We start from the raw sequence: 15,517 nt of genomic DNA on the forward strand, positions 1-15,517 counted from the left end.
CCACAAGAACAAACTAGCCCTCAAAACACTTTCTATCAACACCAACCAAGAAAAGGAAATCCTTCAAAAAAAGGGCAGAGCTCCAGCACAAAGTCCATCTTTGTGCACAGATGTTTACAATCCAACCAAGTCTCTATGATGAGAATATATCTACCTCTCCAAAAACTTATCAACATCTACAGAGAAAAGGTCTTAGAAAAGGCCACGAACAAGGATATTTGTATTGGACCTCATGCGCACAGATCATCAACACCTTTCTTAAGAAACCATTATCGGTTATTCAATGTTTTCACTGTGTACTGTTACATTCCACTATATGGGGCCAGCCTCGCTGATTTGAAACAAGTGGAGTTTGCAAACATTTTGAAATGCTAAAAGGCCTTTGGTTTACAGGTACAACAAATGATTTGTCATAAAGTCTATGACAAAGTTCCAAGATCCAAGATTTAAAATATGAAATTATTGCTATACATGAATTACATGATCACCTTTCGACAACGTGGTAAATGATACATCATACTGACCACAATGCCGATGAACATGCTAAGAAATTATCAATGCCCTTTAAAATATTGCTTCCACAACCAATTTCTAAGATCATGATTTATGTCTTCTACTGTACATACTGTTTACCTTTTGTGTGGTTTCGTGCACAGCTGTCTTTACTGTGGAAATTGTTGTTTCCACGTGTTCTTTATGCTTTGCAATTCTATCAACAAATTGCAACAGTTCATTAGAATAAACCTGAATCTCTTCATCGTAGCGCTTCGTGATTTCTTCTAATTCCAGTCTAGCTTTCTGTACAAAACAAAGATACATACAATTATGTAAACATTGTTCATAAACAATTATAAATCTTGCTCCACAAGAACATAAGGAAAACTCAGAGATATGTTACTTCTAACAAAAGCACGCTGTGACAATTAAAATAGTTGAAAAAACTTCGGTCACTGGTATGGTTTAAACCAAGTATCACAAGGATCAAGACCAACAAATAATTACTTCAATTGAGAACTGAAAAATAAAATAGCAACACATTACCTGTAAACTATCATCAGTTTTGGTTTCTTTTTTCTTCATCTCACATTCATTGTTTTCTACTTCAGCTGACAACCTTTCACATTCAGCTGCCTTTGAAGATACGTAATCTTCCATACCTTTTCTTATTGCATTATATCGTGCTTCAAGCTGACCAAGACATTTATTTGCAAAATCACCAATTTCAACCAGTTAGAACAATAGCTTCAGATGAAACAAATTAAATTGTTAAAATGCTCAATATATTAACCAAAACTGTTAAATTCAGGAAGATTAGTCTTGCGGCACTGTTTCAAAAGATTAGTCATGCAGCACTTCTTGTAAGTAAAACAGGCCCAATTTCAAATGCGCCCCATTCGATTTCTCAAAAGATAATGCAAATTTTCTAAGGTCTTTGAAATATATTACAGCCTACAGGCTATCATCCTTGAAGAGGCAAAATTGAAAAGTCCAAGCAAAAGTTTGCAGAGATTTTCCCAAAACTCAAGGTTTGTGGCACTTATTCGAAAATTCAACGAAATAAGTTAGGAATTGTCACCACAGGAAAATTTCAGTAAGTCACAGTAATGATCAATAATACACATAGTTATGAGATTTTGAACCCCTCCACAGAGCTTCAACGTTGAACAATGGTGTCTAATCATGGCATTTAAGACCCAATATTCAATAGATTGCCAAAAGAAATTAAAATTAACTGGGATAAAGAACAGGAATATATACATTTTTGCCCAGGCTTTTGATTACTAACAAAACGCATGAGAAATTCTAAAGAAAGAATTGGCAAGTAAAGATTGAGCTAGGTATTGTCGATTAGGAAGAATTTCATCAAGATAACTTACTGAGCAATGGAGCAGACTGGAAGTTTTCATAACAAGACTCTCGGTTTTCAAAAAGCATTGATTTGCGGTTAAGGGCCGATATTTTGCCCAAATTTCGAATTGTAAGGATAATCGATGATTGCATGCAACGGCTTGTTTTGCTCAAAAGTCCTTTGCTTGATTCAAAAAATTAAAAAATTAAAAATATGAAAAATGAAATCTCATTCAAAGCTTTGTTTTCTTCTTAAAATTGAAAGCTTTTTTCGAATATATTTTGACATATAGTTTATTAAGAGAAAATCCTGAAGTTCACAGAAGAATGTTGGTTAAGATCACATTCCACATTTTTTCGAATCTTAGTTATTAAGTTGAAAATTTTGAATGATCTTTAAGCAGAAAAACCAAATAACAATTCTAGCAAAAATTGCCCCAACAATTCCTGGAGTCCACTCGAACACAAAGTAAATTCAACAAATCGCATCATCATTGATATTTATTCTGCTATGTTGTATGATACTAATATAGTGCCCCAGAACTAAAAAGGCCTTCAAACAAAGAAAATCAGGCTCGGGAAACACCAAAAACAGAAACGATAGATTCTTCATACCTTTTATTGAGTTGGCTAGGCCTCACATAGAACCTGTCAAGCCTATATTCAAAGAGACACAATCTACTATTGAACACTGCTTTTCCTTGATGGGGAGAGATTTACAGAAGATTTAAAGAAGAAGACTATCCAAAGGTTATTCCACAGAGTAAACCTTGTGAAGGAGACATTGATAACCATGTCTTCCCGAACATAGGAAGGTCTCAGCTGACAATATAGCAGCCATAACTCCAATCCTACCTTGTTCTAGAACCTGAAGTGATTGTTTGGAATATCAATCACACAAATTTAAACAATAGAATAATCATAAAAGATAAGGAAGATGCATAGCCTTGTTCCAAACTTTGAAACTCGAAAAATACTACAACTTGCATGAACCAGACGATTACATGATTACAGGATGGTAGATAAATTTCACAAGGAAAATGAGGTCAAAGAGTTGTTGGTAGGATGGTGGGTTGAAGGGGAAATATTTCAGGCAAAAAATGATTCCGTTTACACAACTACCAGTCTAAGAGCTCCATACATTTGTGATGTGGCAATGCTGTGCAGGTAATATGAAAAACTAGAGTGTTCACTACTAAGAAAACCGGGTCCCTTTGATACATACTATGACTTCAAAAGGTTTTGTGTTTAATTTGGCAGCTATTTTATCCCAGGACCCAGACCATGCAGAGAGCATTAGGAAAGGCAATGCAACCAAACACTGAAATTATTCTAGCATTCTATATAGATTCTTACTAGACATCATATGTGCTGGTAATGCTTTTCTGAGGATGGGAGGGTCTTGGAGCATGTAAGGAAATCGAGTGCATGTTTATTGCCAGAATTTATGGGAAAACAAGCACAAAAGGCAATATGCACACATGATAATTTTCTCGCATGAGTATATATAACTTGTTTTCCTGCAAACCTTCCCAAAGACTGTTAGAGGCAGCAATGCAATTGCTCAAAAATATTGGAGATTGGTATTTTCAAGAGCATCATTGTTATTTGAGAAATTATGGTGCTACACCGCCACATTTCTTGCCAAAACATGTTCTAATTCTAAACAGGTTAGTTTTGAGGAAAATAACCTATCAAACTATACTTTATGGTTTCAATGCATTGCTGACGAAAGAGAATCATGGGGTATTTATCCCTTATAGTATATATATTGGAACTTTACAGCTTAACTAGCTCTCAATTTGCCAAAAAGGAAACCGTAGCCATGCTAGAATACAGGTTTCATCAAGGGTAAACTAGGAGATGCAATCCTAAAGATTTAGTGTCAAAGCACAAGCAACAAATGAACATAGTCTAACCCTACAGTAATTAACAATGGGATACTGTTATGTATCCACATCAAAATAATGCAAAAACATAAGAAAAGATAGAACGGCGACTTGATAATAAGACACATCAAGGGGGAAACCTCCTTTTACTTCACATAAATGAACAATTCTTAGATGATTCAAATGACAAAGCCTCCTTGGTATATATAACAATCTAAAGGGTCAAAATATAATTAGGGACTACATAAAAATAATAATGTAAGGGCGCAACAATAATAATAGTGGGCTTCTATGGAGCACAACAATAACAATATAGAGGCTGCATTAGTATTATAGAGACCTAACATCCACCTCTCCTTCAAAAAAGTGTTGTCCTGAACGCTTGAGTAGTTTTGGATGCTTTTGTATAAAATACTCATCCTCCTATGTGGAATCTTCCGAAGATAAGTTCTTCCGCTTAATGACATAATTTGAAATTGATTGATTTCATAGTTGTCGGATTCTTGTTTCTGTGATTGCGATAGGCTCCGATATAATATTCCTTCCTCGTCAAGTTCTAGCAAATATAGTTTCAATTGGGAGCTTGCCACTTATAACCTTCTTTAAGCTTGAAACATGAAAAATTGGGTGTATTAGAGAAGATGCAAGCAGCTCCAATTGGTATGTCATAGTATCAATCTTTTGCAACACCTTATGAACGCCATAGTGTTTGGGTAATAATTTATTATCCTTGTCAGCTTGCTTGAGGGACATTTGTTTGTATGGTTGTAGTCGTAAAAATACCCAATCGCCCATGTCAAAACATATTTCACTGTGATGATGAGTTGCTTGTTGTTTCATTCGATCTTGCACCAAAACCAAGTTATCCTTTAAGACTTGGAGAACTTGTTGTTGATGCCCGATGTGATTTTCCACTGCTTGAACATTAAAATTGTCTCTTAGAAACAATGTGATGGACAGTGGATGATATCCATAAAGCACCATAAATGGGGTCATTTTTGCTACAGTATGGAAGGAAGTGTTATACTACCATTCTGCTAGAGGTAACCACTTAACCCATTGTGTTCGATTATCAGATACAAAGCAACAAAGATATCCTTCCAAACATTTGTTCACTATCTCAATTTGCCCATCAGATTGAAGATGATAAGAGGAGTTATAAGCCAATTGAGTACCAAGACAAGAAAATAATTTTGTCCAAAAATTTCCAGTGAAAATGGGATCTCTGTCACTTACAATAATCTTTGGGTTTCCATGTAGTTTTTGAATTGTTTCCACAAATGCAATAGCAACTGTACGGGCTTTGAAAGGATGTGATAGTGCACAAAAGTGTGCATACTTGGTGAGTCTATCAACTACCACCATGATAACACTCTTTCTTTTAGACTTGGGTAGACCTGTGATAAAATCCATTGAGACTTTCTCCCAACACTGACTTGGAATGGCTAATGGTTGTAAAATACCTGAAACCTTAATTATCTCGACTTCATTTTGTTATCAAACCAAACATTTTGCCACAAACTTCTGAATATCAGATTTAAAGCCATCCCAAATGAACCTTTTGTTTGAATTCGAAGTTCTTACATAGATATAAGCAATCTTTGTACCATAATGAATCATTTTTCCAAATAAATGTATTAGATGCATTGCCATCTTGTTGCAACTTTTGAATGAGTGTCCACACCTCTTCGTCATTCTTCCATTCATACCTTGCTTCAATTATCCAATTAGATTGGATAATAGAAATGTCATAGAGTAATGCCTCTACATCCTCATCATTTCTTGAGAGTGCATCTGCAACAACATTTTTCTTCCCTTTTTTGTAGATGATTTCAAAGTCATAACCCAACATCTTAGTGACTCATTTAGTTGCTCTTTTGAAGATAATGTTTGTTCCAAGAAGTATTTAAGACTATCATGATTTGTTTTTAGCTTGAAGTGTCTTCCCAATAGGTAAGGGCGCCATTGCTTCAGAGCATGTAGGATTGCCAACATTTCCTTCTCATAAATAGGCTTGTGTAAATTCTTCCCCTTGATTGGACGACTTTCAAAAGCAATGGGTCTTCCTTCTTGCATTAAAACAACACCAATTTCATTTCCTAAGGCATCACATTCCACAATAAAGGTTTTTGTGAAGTCTAGTGTAGTTAATACCGGAGCTTAGCACATTGCCTCTTTAAGATATTCAAAGGTCTTGCTTTTGGAGTCCAAGAAAATGCACCTTTCTTTAGTAATGTTGTTAGAAGTGTTGTTACTTTCCCATAATTCTTAACAAATTTGTGATAATACCCCGTCAACCCGAGAAATCCTCGAAGATGCCTAAAGCTTGTGGGGATTTTCTATTCCTTGATGGCTTTAATTTTGTTAGGGTCTACCTTAACATCCTCATGAGATACAATATGACCCAAATATTCCACCTCTTGTACCATAAAAAAACAATTGGAGGGTTTTGCATACAATTGTTTTTCCTCCAATAGTTTGAGCACCCTATCACCATGTTGAACATGATCTTTTCAAAACTTGTTGTAGATTAGTATATCTCAAAAAATATTAACACATATGTTCGAAGAAAGAGTTTGTAAGTAAAATCCATCAAACCTTGAAATGTGGAAGGTGCATTAGTAAGGCCAAAAGGCACAACCAAAATTTCATAATGACCTTCATGAGTTATGAATGTTGTTTTCGGAATGTTCAATCTTCATTCTAGTTTGATGATATCCTAAACGAAGATCCATATTGGTGAAGTAAATTGATCCATGTAATTCATCCAACAATTCATCAACGACAGAAATGGGAAATTTATCTCTAATAGTGAGCTTGTTGAGCTCTCTATAATCCAGAGACACACACCATGATCCATCCTTCTTGTGCACCAATACTACTGGAGAAGAGAAACACTTTTGTAAGGTTTGAAATCAAGTGAAGAGCATGATAATGATCACGAATAGGTGTGAGACCTTTCAGAGTCTCAAATACCTTGGAATGACTGTCAAGGACTCTTTGGAGATTCGGAAAAATTGATGACTTAGATGTTTGAACATCTAGTGAGCATAATTGTGCAATTACCCCTCGTTCTTCCTTCTCTAAGAGTTTTGTCATGCCATTAGAGTTGATTATCTCCCCAAGTTTCCTTGTGATACCCCTTAACTCAATTTCTTTTCCTTCCCAAAAAAATTTCAAGAAAAGTTTAACGCATCAAACAATTACACAGACAATTCCGAAACTTATACCAAACTTTGAAATTTATGCAGATATTCAATTTAACCAGAATTTAACAATTAAATGCATAAAAATACCTAAAAATCTGCTTGAAGACGTATTTGGTTTTTTGTTGCTCTTGCTCTTGCTACCAAACCGATCATTTCCTCCTAACCTATCTGGGATCAACCTAGGCGATTCTCAAACCCAGAAGACTTCGAAATAGAGGTATTTTGGCCCACGTGGCCAAAACTCCAAGAACAACAACTCAAGTCTCCAAATCGTGGTTCTCTTCGTATTCCCTCCTCCGTCTTCTCTTCTTTCTGGAAAGACCAAAATGAAAAAAAAAAACTACTTCTATGCCCTCTTCATCCTCCTTATTGTTGAAGAATCTAGGGCACTTATAGTTAATGTGATTCTTCTTAGCTTGATAACTATTTGTGAGGAGTTTTAACTTTTCTTCTTAGCATAGTCTTCACTTGTTATTATTAGAGTGTGTCTTCTTAGTTCATCAAATAGCTACCAAAACAAAAGAGACAAGAACACGTGATGTTGGCTTTCTGCCAGGGCCAAAACCTCTCCCTCTTGGAGAGGAAAACCCGCACAAAATTCTTCTTATAGAGATTCCAATTGACGAATACCAAGACCTTGACCCTTGACCTACTAGGCCACTCCAAGACCAAGACATCAATCCTCCTATTCTGCTGAGATCATCATCATCATTACTGCTTTATTGAGATCATGATTGCTACACCATGTCTGCTTCTTCATTGATATCTTCATCATTGTTGCACCCATGCTACACCTTCACCGAGAACTAGATCATCGTTGTACTATTACTGAGATCACTATCATGTCAACGAGGTTTCTTCATTAGGATTATGACTGAGACCATAGGTGTCATTATGCTGAGGTCTTGTGACTGCCTTTTCTCTCTGCACAGAGGCCTTCATGACAATGTCTAGTATATTGAGACAAAGTGTTCCCTTCTTGTATTCAGACCCTCATCATTATGTCAACACTGTAACCATTTCAGTGACACCCATCCGATATTACAGTCATGTTGTCCATTCTTACTGTCATGCGAAGATACTTGTCGAGATTATGTGTCTCCTGCAAGTGTCCGAGATTCTGTCTCCTACACCCAATGTGTCATCTGAAGTTTCAGAGAGATGTCTAAAAATCCTGACTGTAATTCTAAATCTTAACGCCTATTTATAGTGGTTCTGCCTTCATAAATGACAAAGTGAAGTGTTGTGTCTCCTTTTGTGAGCCGACTTGTCATTTATATTCATTTGTAGGTCGACATGACCGTGTTTCACATCGTTTTGCTGGTAGACTTCTTCTTGTGCATGTCTTGGAGGATTGTGCATGTCATGGAGGATTGTGCTTGTCTTGGAGGGTTGTTTAGACTTTTCTATTACACATGACATTGACTCTTTAACATCCTAAGGCTCTCAATGGGAGCCACTAAATAAATAGACCTCTTTCTCATGAAACCCATGCAACAAGGAATAATAATAAATTCATTTTCTTGTTTACAAAAATCATAAATACAATGTCATGAAGACCAAACCTAATTATACTTTCTTCAACACTTATATCCCCGAATTTCACCACCTTCCCAATTATAATATGATTTTCTTCACCTTTTGTCGCTCACCTGACATCCCGAAGAGTCTAAAGAGGCAATCACCTTTTAACAGTGTTAAGAGTGATAGTCATAAGTTTATTTAATTTATGAAGCAACGAAGTTTTAGGAGTTTCATTTTTTTATTTAAAAATTCTACTTCAAATTCTATTTATTTACTTATATATTTATTAAGGTTTGTGACTTTATATCTTATAAATTTATTATAGTTTTTGAACAATTAATTATTGAGGTTATTTGTTTTTTAATTATTGAAATGATAAACTTACAAAGCGTAGAATAGACGATGATAGGGTGTACTGTTAAGCCACTCTATGACGTGAAGGTCACCGATTCGAAACTTCGTGGGAAAAAATCCAGCCATATTAAGGGTTGGTGTGACCTAGGCCGGGTGCGATCCCCGGATGATTTTGACAGCTTATATGCCCTCGGGTCGCAGTTTCTCAAGCCATAGGTCAAGCCTGATGAAACCTCTGGAGAACTCAGACCACTTGACAAAAAAAAATATTGAAATGATATTGTCATATGTCTTATGAACATATTGGTTTAGTTCTATTCGGTTAACATAATATATATAATTTCTTTTAGTTACTATAATAATATATAATTACAATTCTCTTTTATTTTATTTTTTTATAATCCATTGTATTTACTTCAATAATCAATTCGTTACCTCAAACTTAGACATTTTTCTGTGTTAGCCAGTGTGTATACTAGTGCAGTACATGCAATTCATGCATATGTAGCTATCATATGCATGTCTCGTATGCATGCTAAGATTCATATGTTCCCTTTAATTCGACTTTGGCCATTACAAAAAGTTCTTGATAATTAAAAGTTATCGTCCCCAAAGGTTGTAACGATTGGATTCCTAATACAACATCAACACCACCCATTGGTATATTGGACTATTCAATACATATTCCCCCATGGTTAGATTGATATTATGGCACTTCCCTAAGCAAATTATAGTTCCTCGCTCTGAAACCATCACTTGACACTTTGGTGCTAGATATAGAAAGCAATTCAAATTCGTGGCTATCTTACAATCAATAAAATTATGGGCACTACCTAGATCAATCAACGTTATCACAATTTTCTTCTTCATATATCCTTCTATCTTGAGGGTTTGAGTGGTAATTCCCACCAATGCATTACAAGATATGGTCAAATTTATTTCTTCTTTTTCAACCCTTGGGTTGGTTCCTGGTGTATATCTTCTTCTTTTGAAGTTTCTTGTTCCTTTTCTTCTTTTGAAGTTTCTTTTTCCTTTTCTTCCTCCTCTTCACAATATATGTAAAATAAAATCTTTTCAGCACAATCATGGCCTTTAGTGTATTTTCTATCACAATTGTAACAAAGCCCTTTTGCTCTTTTATCCTCCAGTTGTTGTGGTGTCAACCTTGTAGGTTGTGGGAGGCTATTAGCAACAACACTTCCATCTTTATAGTTGTGAATGGTAGACCTTCTTGTTGTCATAATTTTGCTTTCAACATTTTTCGCCACCCTAAACACATTCCCCAATGACTTAGGTTCCCAAAGGCGAACCTCATGTTGGATGTTATCCTTTAAAGTCCCTATGAAAACATCAGTCAAGTGCTCCTATGGAATATCAATTACCTTGATATTTAATCTTTGGAAGTTCTCAATGTGTTTCACAACTAAACCCTTTTGTTTGAGATTATCAATTCACTAAATAAGGTATTGCTCTTTGTATTCTCATTATGTGTTATCAATTCCTCCGTAAAACTTCTTTAAGTGACAAGTGATTTACGATAACAAAGCCATCGATACCACACAAATAGATTATGTTCTAAATATAAAGATGCAATGTGTACATTTTGTGTGTGTTGCACACCGTGTAAATCGAGAAACTGCTCCATCTATAGTATCCATGTTATCGGATCCTTGCCATCAAACTTTCTCACATATTGATCTTTCGAATGTGGTTGGTCTTCAACCCAAAGCTGGAATCTCCAAAATCATGATTCACATTCCTTTTGTTCCCATCATGAGTTACATGGAATACATTGTCACCACTAAGAAGTCTTTCTAATAGCAACTTTGTTAAACCTTCTATGTCTGCTTTTAAAGCAATGTTGTCGGAACCAAACCAGTTCCAGCAAAACCAGTCGGTCCAACCGGTATGGAGGCAAAACTGGTCCGGACTGGTTCGGCGACCAGTTCCACCAGTCCGCTAGGCCCATGACCGCGCAGCCTGGGCATTAATTTTTTTTTTTTACTATTCCTAATTTCTAACCTAATCTAGCCCCCCCCCTAAAGCAATTTAAACACCCGCACCCCCTCTACTTCACTCACACTATTCATTCGAGTCTCTTGCAATTCTTGAGCTGAGTTTGGTGAGGAGAATTCAGAGAGATTTTTGCAGAGTTGTTTTGAGTGAGATTTTTTGCAAATTTGAAGAACTAATTGAAGCCTTGGAGAGCTATTAGGTTGGAAGGTTTTCAAGCTACTTCAAAGAATTTTTTTCAGAGATCTTTGGGTTTTCATCAGTGGTTTTTGGGACTGGTGGAGAAAAAAATTATTTTGTCTCGACTGAGAAGATTTTGGAGTTGATTTTCTCCAAAAAAAATTAGAGGGTAAATCAAGAAAATCTTTGCGATTTTTTTTGTTCCATTTTTCTCCAAAAATCAGTTTTTTTTCTCAAAAAAATAAAAAAAAACCCCAATGTTTTTATGTAGATTTGTAAGGGTTGCTCTAAAGCTGATTTTGGAGGATTTTGGAGCTGATTTTCTTTAGAAAATTAAGAGAGAAATTCAATGTATTTTTTTCAACTATTAATGTTTTATTTTTCTTCAAAAAACTATTTTTTTCCTTAAAAATTTCAAAACCCTAGTGTTTTTACGCAAAATTCATATTTGTAATTTTTTGTAGGAAAAAAATTTGTGATCATTATTTCTTCTATTTTTTCTCAACAATTATTGAAATTTGTAGGGTTATTTTGAGGGATTTCGTTGGCAAATTCCTGAGGGAGATTTTGGATTTGATTGAAGAGTTTATTTTCAGATTGGCTGGAGCTTCTCTTCTCATAATTTACAGATCTTCTTCAAGTATTTCATTGCCTCTACTCTTTTATTTTTCTCTGAAAAAAAGTTCCATAAAATTCCAAAAACCCTAGGGTTTTCTATGCAGATTTTTCATTTCTTCCTCATGGCCCGCAAAAAGAAGAATGATCTGGCTTGGGTTCACTGCCATTTAAATGAACAAGGGGTAAAAGTATGTAACTATTGTGGGGAAAAAGCAGTGTTCCACAGGGATGTGTCCCCCAGGGTCAAGTGTGCGCACCCCTCGCACCTGGGACAGGGGGGACGTCTTCCCCACGTCCCCCTGGGAGACACGGGGAGACACATGGGGAGACGTTTCCCCAGTGTGTGGAACGCGACTCCCCAAAAGGGGGACGCAACCTCAAAATGGGCTATGCGTCCCCCCTTAAATTTGCTTGTAAACAATGATCTATGATAGGGAAAACCTAGTATTTGACCATATTTCCCTACTAATGCTATGCAATTCATGGTAATGTTAAATTCTTAAAGTAAAAGTGACATTCTCTTTTATCTTTCATTTTCATCCTTTTACTTAAATTTTTAACATTGCCATGAAATGACTCGGGATGTTTGAGAGTGGTTCCGACCTCATTGGATTTCATATGGAGAAAGCAGAATTTTAGATCTCACTCAAAATCCAGCAGACTTAACAGTTTTTCAGGAATTCGGGATTCAATGGATTGCAATGTTTCCATTGCATTTTGTACAGATTCAATGGATTGCAATGTTTCCATTGCATTTTGTCATGTACAAGGGTATGGAATTAGTATTTAATCAAGAGCACCAAGCCCTCTGTGTATTTTAGAGTGACTTTTAGACTCATCACTCCACTGTTTTTGAGTTTTAGCTATATCAATTTACTATTCCAGACTTTAGATTTCATTATCTATTATAGTCTATTTTTCTTAGTACTAATTAGATTCTTGAATGATGAATTTAAATTTTAAATCAATTTAGAATCTAGAATGATGAATTTAATTTTTAAATCAATGTAGATTCTAGAATGGTGAATAATGAATAATGAATATGGATCAGAGTATTTCATTATTGAATCTCATGGTCTATGGATGAATCATGTATGTATTAGTAAGGATGATGAATATGGATCAATGTATTTCATTATTTAATTCAAATATATATGTATTATTGTATTTATGCTTTCATTATAGAATATGAATTTGACATATATATATTAAAAAGGAAAAAAATTATATACCCCGACATCCCCCTGTCCCCCTAAATTTCCCTAAAATTTGAGGGTACTCCCACACGTCCCCTTTGTGCGTCTCTCCGGACCCGCGTCTCCCCGTACCAGAGTCTTGGTGGAACATTGGAAAAAAGTTAAGGGTGGGGGGATCCCTAGAATTAAAAAACATCTAGCACATTGGAAAGGGCAAGTAAAACCTTGTGAAAATGTTTCTAGCGATCTTAAAGCATAGATACAAAGATTAATTGAAGCCTACAATGAAGAAAAGGGAAAAAAGAAAGAATTAAATAAGATATATGCAAAAGTCAAAAGGATGATGCTATGTTTAGTGACCCTGATTTTGAAGAATATGTGCCCAATTTTGAAGATTCCTCTAGTTTCCCTGCTACATTTGGAGAGGGTAGTTCAAGTGCTTTTAACTTGAAGAAGACAACAACCCGTAGAGGGATTGACTCCTCCGTGCCCCACACCACCCATAGTGCTCAACCAACCCTTGATGCTAAATGGAAAAAGATAGAGAAAGAGGTTGCATATGAATGCATTGCTAGATGGTGGTATGATGCAGACATACCTTTTAATGCTACTAATTATGCATATTATCAGCCCATGATTGATGTTATAGCTTCATGTGGAACAAGCTTCAAAGGCCCTAGCTTTCATGATATCAAGGGGCCAGTTTTACAAAATGAGGTCCAAATAATACAAGAGTACCTCACAAAGTTCAAGCAATCATGGACCAAAACAAGATGCACAATTATGTTTGATGGATGGACTGATGGTAGATCTCGCACCATACTAAATTTCTTGATTTCTTGTCCAAAAGGTATTATGTTTCTTAAATCTATTGATGCATCTGATCAAGTGAAAGATGCACAATTGTTATTTTGTCTTTTGGATGAAGTAGTTATGGAAGTAGGGGTTGGAAATGTTGTACAAGTTATCACAGATAATGCCTCTAACTATGTTGCAACAAAAAAGATGTTGGAGCAAAACACCCAACCATTTGGTGGTTTCCATGTGCAGCGCATTGTTTGGACCTCATGCTTGAGGATATTGGCAAAATTAAGTGAGTGACGAAGTGTGTGGAAGATGCAAAATCCATAACCAAGTGCATCTACAACCACTCATGGGTTTTGAACCTAATGAGAAAGCACACAGGGGTAAAGAGGTTGTTTGATCAGTAATCACATGATTTGCAACCAACTTCCTTTCTTTGCAATCCCTTATTCAACAAAAATCGAACTTGAGGAAGATGTTTTAATGTGATGAATGGAATTCATCTCAGTGGAGCAAAAAGGCTAAAGGGAAACAGATGATTCACCAAGTATTTGACAAAAGATTTTGGTCAAAGACAAAAGAGATTGTGCTATTTAGTGAGCCTCTTGTCAAAGTTTTGCGAATGGTGGATACTAATAAGCCTACCATGGAGTTTGTTTATGAGGCCATGGATCAGGCCAAGGAACAAATAAAGGCAGCATATGGTAATAAAAGACAAAAGTACATTCCTCTATGGAGAATCATTGATGAAAGATGGAACAAACAACTCTACAAACCTTTACATGCAGTAGGCTACTACTTAAATCGAAGGTATGTAATTTTGGATTTCAATGATCATTGCTTATAAGTTATAAGTTTTAACTTTCAACTTTTAGTTTTGTTGTCTTGATGAATATGTTTTTGTTTTCTGAATTTTAAAAGTACCGTTACGTTACAAATTTTGAGGTTGATAGAGAGGTTTTAGGGGAAATGTATAAATGCATTGAGCGCATGGTCCCAAATTCCAAGACTCGAGATCAAATTCATAACAAGCTCTTGAATTTCAGTGAGGGTATTGGTACCTTCGGAATTTTTATGGCTATCAAAGATAGAACAAAGAGTCCCCTGGGTAAGAACTATCAAAAATTGCAAATTATTATATTAATAATTTACTTTCAAATTCGTTTGCTAATACTTTTTTTCCTTCCACCCTTTTTGCAGCCTATTGGTGGCAACAATTTGGCAGTGAATGCCCTCAATTGCAAAAATTTGCAATTCGAATTTTGAACCAAACAAATAGTGTTTCAAGGTGCGAGCGGAATTGGAGTGTGTTTGAGCATATACACACGAAGAAGAGGAACCATTTGGAGCAAAAGCAGTTGAATGACATGGCTTTTGTTCAATACAACCTTAGGTTGAGGCGCAATCAATTGTTGAATAAAACCCCTGAATCAAGAAACATTGTCTTGGTTGACTTTGATCCAACATCAGAATGGGTTGTGGAGAGTCAAGCACCAAGATTTGACAATGAAGAACTTTCTTGGTTGGACTTGGACCCACCTCCCCAGGATGCAGAGGCAAATATATCAGAAGCACCAGTAGCAACTTCAGGGCTAGGGGAATCAAGCCATAATCCCATTGTAGACTTGGATGCTACTCATTCTTCAAATGAGGATGAGGAGGATGATCAGGAATCGGATGATGATTATGATGATGATTGATGATTTCATCATTGATTTGCTATAGCTGTAGCTTGTAGTATTGTAGGTTGTAGTATAATACTATCATCTATCATGTTATTTTGGACTATAAAGGCCTTTTACAGCCTACTTCTTGATGTTTGTAACATTTTCAGTTTAGTGATGTTTTGCACTAAGTGTTATTTTGGTTATATGCACTATTA

General features: G+C 35.8%; 1 protein-coding gene across 1 annotated transcript in view; it reads right to left on the reverse strand.

The window, feature by feature from the left end:
• Positions 1 to 466: 466 nt before the first annotated feature.
• Positions 467 to 15,517, reverse strand: part of LOC149220015 (kinetochore protein NDC80 homolog) — an 87,179-nt gene continuing 72,128 nt past the window's right edge. Inside the window, exons 3-4 of the mRNA XM_089384602.1 lie at positions 1,042 to 1,188; positions 467 to 798 (exon numbers count right to left, since the gene is read on the reverse strand). Coding sequence (XP_089240728.1) covers positions 598 to 798; positions 1,042 to 1,188 — 348 coding nt within the window. The 3' untranslated portion in view covers positions 467 to 597. The remainder of the gene's footprint in view (positions 799 to 1,041; positions 1,189 to 15,517) is intronic.

The sequence above is a fragment of the Pinus tabuliformis genome, chromosome Q, assembly GCF_031772625.1.
Source record: "Pinus tabuliformis cultivar Carrire ecotype Pingquan chromosome Q, CPIR1, whole genome shotgun sequence".
Lineage (NCBI taxonomy): Eukaryota > Viridiplantae > Streptophyta > Pinopsida > Pinales > Pinaceae > Pinus > Pinus tabuliformis.